This window comes from Mandrillus leucophaeus, unplaced genomic scaffold (assembly GCF_000951045.1).
Source record: "Mandrillus leucophaeus isolate KB7577 unplaced genomic scaffold, Mleu.le_1.0 Scaffold224, whole genome shotgun sequence".
NCBI lineage: Eukaryota > Metazoa > Chordata > Mammalia > Primates > Cercopithecidae > Mandrillus > Mandrillus leucophaeus.
In genome coordinates this window covers 758,669-766,556 of record NW_012102299.1, presented here as the reverse complement: position 1 = coordinate 766,556, position 7,888 = coordinate 758,669, and the positions used below count along the sequence as shown (strand labels likewise).

General features: G+C 42.7%; 1 protein-coding gene across 1 annotated transcript in view; it reads right to left on the bottom strand.

The window, feature by feature from the left end:
- Positions 1 to 7,888, bottom strand: part of ATP13A4 (ATPase type 13A4) — a 176,220-nt gene that overhangs the window by 123,328 nt on the left and 45,004 nt on the right. The window contains exon 2 of the mRNA XM_011981336.1: positions 2,183 to 2,356. Coding sequence (XP_011836726.1) covers positions 2,183 to 2,356 — 174 coding nt within the window. The remainder of the gene's footprint in view (positions 1 to 2,182; positions 2,357 to 7,888) is intronic.

Genomic DNA, 7,888 nt, shown 5'->3' with positions numbered 1-7,888 from the left:
CGGCTAGTTTTTTGTATTTTTTTAGTAGAGACGGGGTTTCACCGTGTTAGCCAGGATGGTCTCGATCTCCTGACCTCGTGATCCGCCCATCTCAGCCTCCCAAAGTGCTGGGATTACAGGCTTGAGCCACTGCGCCCGGCCTCTTCCTTCAAGTCTTAAAGCTTATTCTCCAAGAATCTCTAGTGAAATTATAGTTGAACCCGAACTTGTGGGAAGATGCCTCAACTATCACCTATATCAGCTAAGCTAGAACAAAGAACAAGTATTTCTTTTCTTTTCTTTATTTTTTATTTTTATTTTTATTTTTTTTTTTTGAGGCAGAGTTTGGCTCTAGTTGACCAGGCTGGAGTGCAATGGCATGATCTCGGCTCACTGCAACCTCCGCCTCTAGGGTTCAAGAGAGTCTCCTGCCTCAGCCTCCCAAGTAGCTGGGATTACAGGTATGCGCTACCACGCCCGGCAATTTTGTACTTTTAGTAGAGACGGGGTTTCTCCATGTTGGTCAGGCTGGTCTCGAACTCCTGACCTCAGGTCATCCACCCACCTTGGCCTCCCAAAGTGCTGGGATTACAGGTGTGAGCCACCACCCCTGGCCAGAACAAGTATTTTTTGAAGGGACCAAGATCCAGAAATGAAAGGCGAGGCTGGTCCCAATGGAGCAAGTCAACCGAGACCAACGTCCTCCAGTTCTCAGTTTCATGGGAGTTTAGCCTCATCTCTGCTAGATTTCCGATTGAAATGTAGATTTTTCTGGCCAGTTATAAGGCTTATTGCTATCCTCCTCCCTCACTGCATTAAATAGAATATGGATTTAGAGACATGGTTATATATAAAAGGAAGCTAAACTCCCAATAGAGGTTGATTTATCAAGAATGTGGTTGTTATTTTGGGTCATTTGGACCGATGCATTCTTACAAACACTCAGTAAAAGTCAACCAGAAGAGAGTCCTCTAGAGACTGTCCTTTCACTGTCTTTAACAGAAACATCCACTTCAGCCCGTCAGCCACCACATAGTCACGGGATCACTACCACATGCAGGAACTGGGGGTGCAGCAATTAACAGCTTAGAAATGGTCACTTCCTTTGAGAAGCCGACAGTCCCGCAGGGATGATGCACGTTGTCTGAGTGCTATGAGTGCTGTGAGGAATTGGTATGGAAGGAAATACAGGGAAACCCACCCAAAGCCAGGGGCTTTTATGAACAGAGAGAGGCAATGACCTCAAGGGCAAGATGGCTGCATTTTTTACCCTAGTGTATCTGCAGAATGTGACACGCTGTCATCAATCAACTGGGACACACAGCATCCTCCTCAGAGGGATGCTCCCCACGCCTTCCCTTCTTTTCTTCAGGGGTCACTCCAGTGCAGGGAGTGGGTTATATCAGGAATCGAGAGGAAGGGTCAGTGGGAACCTAGTAGCCTATACCCTGACTTGACTACTTCACACTTCCTGTTATTTTTCGCTATTAACATGGTTGTTCCCTGCTCTAGCATTCACAAAACTCACAATTTTAAAAGAAATATATTGTGAAATAGCTCTTCTTAATCAAACCTTGCCATCTACAATGTTTTATTTAACTTATATTTTCAGATCGGGGTGCGTGTGCAGGTTTGTTATAGAGGTAAACTTGCTTCACGGGGCTTTGCTGTACAGATTTTTTTATCACCCATGTATTAAGCTTAGTGCCCATTAATTGTTTTTCCTGATCCTCTCCCTCCTCTCACCCTCCATCTTCTGACAGACCCCAATATGTGTCGTTCCCTTCCATGTGTCCATGTGTTATTATTTAGCTCCCTCTTATAAGTGACAACATGAGGTATTTGATTTTCTGTTTCTGCATTAGTTGGCTAAGGATAATGGCTTCAGCTCCATCCATGTCCTGAAAAGGACATGATTTCGTTCTTTATTATGGCTACAGAGTATTCCATGGTGTACATGTACCACATTTTATTCACCCAGTCTGTCATTGATGGGCATTTAGGTTTGTTCCATGTCTTTGCTATTGACCATACACAAATTATTGAATTCCTGCTAGATGCAAGGCTGTCTTGAAACGTAAGAAACCTAAGAATGGAGCCTCCATCTGTTTCCTGTCTTGTGCACATCTCCCTCCAGTCATCCCAAAACACATTGTTCAGAAACAAACGGGGGCACCAGCTACGTAACCAAGTACACACTTACTGTTGTCCTCAGCAACACAGTGTCTGCTTCTTGCAAGGAACATGGGACACAATGTGCCCATACATGCCACGCTGGTCTCCAGTAAAACACCAAGGGGAGGATTCCAAATGAGAAGATGGATCCGGCAAGGCAGAGACTTTTCCGGCAGCCTTGAGTCCGATAGCCAAATATCTCCTGGGACAGAATCAACAAGATTCCAAATATTAGTTAAGCACAATAAGCAATAAACGAACAAATACTGATTTTAGTGATGGAAATGGAGGCGGAAGTGAAGGAGTTGAGGAGGGTGAGGAGAGGGCAGTGTGAGGGATGGACAGAGTGGAGAGGGAATCTCGACAAAGAAGTATAAGGCATGATTCCAGGAAGCAAGGAAGTCCCAGTCTAACTAGAACACCAGTTTCAATCCTTTGAGCACCTTGCTACCCTGTGCCAAGCACCGTGCCAGGTGTTTAGATGTGTCGTCTTATTTAAGTCTCCCAAGCATCCCTGTGTTTTCCACGAAGTGAGATAATTATCCTCATTTCATACATGGTGAGACTCAGCTTAGAGTGGAGGAATGGGATGACCTGCCCAAGGCCACACAGCTAGAACGTTCCACTGCTAAGATTCCAACCCAGGTCTGTCAGCCGGCTAGCCGACGGCAGTACCAAGAGATTCCCTTGGCTGGCATCAGCAGACACAGGAGAGGGAGAGAAAAGAACCAGGCCTTGAGATCTGAGTCAGGATTGGGTGAAAGTATTTGACCATAAGAGGATTAACAAGCAAAGGCTAAGTTACCCTTGGGAGTTTGGGGTAGAGTTGTGCCTTCCCACGTTCCTTCCTCATTCAGTAACAAACAATTTTATGTCAAGGGGAAAAACACCAGAGGGACTATTTGGTTTACTTCAACTCATTCTACTGAGCACTGATGCATCATGCGAGGATATTATTAGACCCCAGAGGATATATACGAGACAAGAGCCTCACCTCTAATAAATGTATACTCTAGACAGACGTCTTCCTTCCAAGGAAATGCTGAGATCGAATAGAAAACGGCCCCTGAAGTTTATGATCTTAGTCCCACAGCTTTATCCCACAAAGTCATGGGTATACTTTATACTGGTTATGATGGCTAAAATTGAGAGGTCGTAGAGTGTCCTGGTTAAAAGCACATTCTCTGGACCAAGACTCTTTGGGTTCAGAGACTAGCTCTGCCACTTACTGGGCGTGTGATTTTTCGGTACATTGTCTAACCTCTTTATCCCTGTTTGTCTTCCATAAAATGGGATAGTAATACTACCCACGTGACAGGGTTGTTGTCCTATGTAAGCGTTTACTACGGCTGTTGCTGCTATTGCTTGATCACGTGTCCCTGAAATAGACCTGAAATTCTATCCCTCAGTTTATTGGCAGTTAGGTACACGAATTCCTAGTGTCAATAGTTATGCTCTTGCTAGAATTGTCTCTTAGGATAACAAGGGAACTGGAACATAAAACTTCTATCAACTTCTCTATCTCACCTGATAAAGATTACATTGCCAGGAAAGGTTCTGTGATGCTTGGCTGAAGGTTGCTTCTGTGTGTAAACATGAGGTTCCTTTCTATTATTAGCAACACATACAGGTGCTGAATGGCTTTCTTAGGCATTGTCCAAATTTGGCATAACCGATAAAATGTTCTCATTAACTCAGAAATGATCTCTTAACTAATTTTGCAAAGTAGAATGTAGATTCCGACATGAATACTCTTCTGCTCCAAGCTCAAGCTATTGCTGTCCAGATGCCAAGCCTGGAATGGCTCTGTCCCCTCATCACACTGGCAGCAATGTTCTCTTAGTCCCACGCAGAGCAGTGTCCCAGTCTTAATTTCCTTACTTGCCCTGGGTCCAGCTACTGTTCTTTCCCGTATGCTTTTTCTGTTTCAACACTTTGGCATAGATCAACTTCTACCTTCCGACCCAGCCATTTTTTCATCTTTTTAAAAATACTATATTTAAAAGTTTCCTTATATTGCCAGTCAGTTGAGCCCCCATGTAATATGCCTGAGTTACTCTGTTCTACAGCAAAAACCTCTGTTACCATGCTTTCTTTTATGGGCTATGCAGTGAGGGCTGTCTGTAGTTTCCAGAGTGTCTTTGTGATTACTGTCAAGATAACGTAAACAGAAATTATCATCTTAATTCTCCATTAAGAAAACCAAAGTTCAAAGTTACTATAATATCCTTAATAGCAATAATAGTGATTATTAACAACTAATTATTGATAACAGTGCTAGCAGCTAACATTTATTGGGCACTTAATAGCCTTTCACTAAGCATATGATACATACTCTCCCATTTAGTTGAAAAATATTAAATTAGTTTCCCAAGCCACAAAGCTCATAACTAACTCAAAACTGGGCCTCCAGTCTAGACCTCTGCAGCACGTGGAAGATGATGTGGGCTGGCCGTTTCTACTCCTATGCTCTCCTTTATTCTTTTATTTCAGTTCAATTTAACAAATGTTTGTTACATGTCCACCAAATGGCAGGCATGTGCCACTGAATTGTACTAAGTTGAAGTGAATTGCATTGAAGGGACTATTAACAGATATTGGGTTTAAAATTGCAAAAATCAGCACAGTGCTGTTATTATCATCCCATAGCATTTCCCTTCCTACATTTATGGAGTACCTTCTATGTCCCTGGGTATGCTGGAGGGAACTGTCCTTGCTACCCTGCACTCCATCCACTCTTACCTCCCACAGAAAGGGATCAGTTAGAAAAAAAAAAAAAAAGACTATTGGGAAAACATCAAAAGAATATCACACAAATAGTCAAGTTTATGGCAGGCTATGTGCATTATGGATTGGCACATTGTCCCTTTCTTTATCCCTTCCCTACCCACACATTCTTCTTCCTCTGCCCATGGGCATCCAGGTCCTTTGCATCTCTCAGGGCTTAAACTTTGGTCCAAGTGTCCAGGCCTTGTCTCCTGCAGAGCTTCTATGCTCAAGGAGCCAAATTCTGCTCTTCGGAGCAATGTTTTAAACCATCTCAACTAATAGAACCTTCTCAGTATCTGTAGACCCTCTCCTCAAAGAAATACACACTTACACACAAACATCTTCATGGATATTTAGGGAGGATCCCATGGCCTAGAAAAGGTCCTGCTCTAGAGGTTTCATGAGACTGAATCAAGGCTTGTCTTCCAGAGTTTACCCTCCGTGCTTGAACTTAGGGCCTGACACCAAGTCAGCACTTAACGAATGTAGAAGTATGAAGACACAAGTGGGTGGAAATGCAGGTGAGGTGTCCGCTGGAACAGAACACTCCTGTCCCCAAAGAAGCGCCAGAGGGCAATGTCACCACCTACGGTCCTATTAGTCCTGAGAGTGGTTCTCAGCCTTCCAGTCCCAGAAACTACCAGCAGAACCGTCTCTCACAGGGACGATTCCATTTAAGCAGATCTCAGAGACTGGGATTAACGAGAGAGAGAGATGTATGCTGCTGTCATACTAACCAGACAAATACATGGGTTGGTATGAAGAGCGCATTCTCTCCCCAGTGACACCATCTCCACCGTCATGACTGACCTGCTAACAGAGCCATGCGCAAGCACAGTACTTAAAACAGGCTCTGGAGTCTTCTTTGACCATCTCCCACCCTGGCTGGCACATGTCTTTTTTAAACACATTAATTCTTTTAATCGAAGTACAGTCCAATCTTTTTGGCCTAGAAGTCAGTTTGTCTCTTTAAGAAAATGTTGCATTTCTCTACAGGCTTCGTTAAATATTTGAAAAGTTTTAAAGTTTCCATTTATAAAAGTTTACTTCCCTGAAGATAATCTCTTTTCCCTTATTTCTGAATTTGGGGTGTTAAGAGAATCCTTCACTGTTATTTCCAGGCCCTACACCCAATTGCTTTAAAGGAACGCATTTAAATGGATTTACCTCGCTGCTTGCCCAACCCCAACATCTATTAAAATTCCTGCCTCTGTACAGTTTCTTCTGTGCCACTCTTTAATACTAAAGGAAGTTTTTCTAAGTTTCTTCGAAGTTAATTTGACTACTAGATTCAGGTGAAAAATTCTCAACGTGAATGACCTAATCTAGAAATCTTAAACTGGAGGCCCAAAAGGAGTGACCTGCAGACTCGTTTCTTGTTTACTTGTTAAGAATTTCTAAAAATTTTAAATTGGTCTCCCAGTTATTTTTACATAAAAATTATGATTTCTACTTTTTTCTTAAAATAAATTAAAATGGTGACAATATTGTTCCCACATTCTTGCACTGCAATAATCAATTGGAAAGCAAAAAAAAGAAAAAAGAAAAAAAAACCAGGAAATAACCGAGATGCCATCCAGTGAGTGAGACGTACTGTGGTGTGTCCACACAATGAGATTTAATACAGCACTTCAAACAGTTGAGCTCCAGCAACACACATCAATATGGATGACTCTTAGTAATGGAATGGGAAGTGAAGAAAGTCAGTGCAAAGAATTGTAATAGCATTATAACCTTTTTATAAAGTTGAAAACAACTCGCATTTCAATTATTTGGGGGATATATCTAGTTAAAAGAAAACCATATAGGAAGGGAAGCAAGGGAATGATGAACACATGATTTAGTACAGTGGCTGCCTCTGCTGGGGAAAGGCGGAGGAATGACAGGCCACACTGTTACATGCAGACGATTGTCCAATCCTAGCTTTCGTTTGTGGTGATGGGTTCAGCACATTCTTGTAAAGAACTCATTAAGTAGCTAACCAAATTAATGCAGCACAACACGGGCAAATAACATGAGTACATCATGAACCAAAGATTATGGACAATCTAACTGTGAGCACCTCAAGTCTTAGGGGAAAAAAAAGAAAAAAGAACCAGCCAGAGCAAGTACCAGATGCCCCCTCTAAATGAGCAGGTGCCCTCTTATTGTCTGTGGTTCCTGCCTTGCTTTCTTTTATCCCCAACACTGAGGCTATATGTTAGGTTCCATCACACATCTCATGCCAGACCTGCTCATTGGAGCTGCAGCCTCACCCTGTAAGCTAGTGGTTCTCAACCAAGGGAGAGTTTGTCTCCCAGGGAACGTTGGCAATGTCTGGAGATATTTTTTGGTCACTCAATTCTCAATTGGGTGAGTTACTTCTGGCATCTGGTGGGCAGAGGCAGGAATGCTGCTAAGCACCCTACAATGCAGAGGACATTCCCCTACCTCCAAAAAGTTATCTGGCCCAAAGTAGTGCCAAGACTGATAAAAACCTGCTTTAGGCATTATTGTTTCCTCCCAACTAAACTAGGCAGATCTCTAGGTCTTAGTGCCTAGGATGACATCTTCAGCACCCAAAAAACTACAAAATTTTGATTTTGAAACCCATGGTAAAAGAGGATTGACAATACTAAATGACCAACAAAGTAGGTAGTGGTTGCAATGTAGCCCAACAAATCATTTCACAGATAAGGAAACTGGGGTACTAAGAGAGAAAGCAGATTGCGCATGTGATCTACCACCTGCCTTCCTCTCCTACTTCATCTTGGACTACGCTCCCTCTGTATCACACTGTACCAGCCATGAGGACTCCTTCCATTTTGTTGAATTCACCAAGCCTTTTCCTACCCCCATGGTCTTCCCATGGCTTGCTATTTCTCATTCTTTCAGTCTCCTTTAAATATTTGCTTTTCAGAGAGGTCTCAGCCAACCACCCTATGTAATTTAGCCCCTAATCTCATGTGCCTTTTATAATACTTTC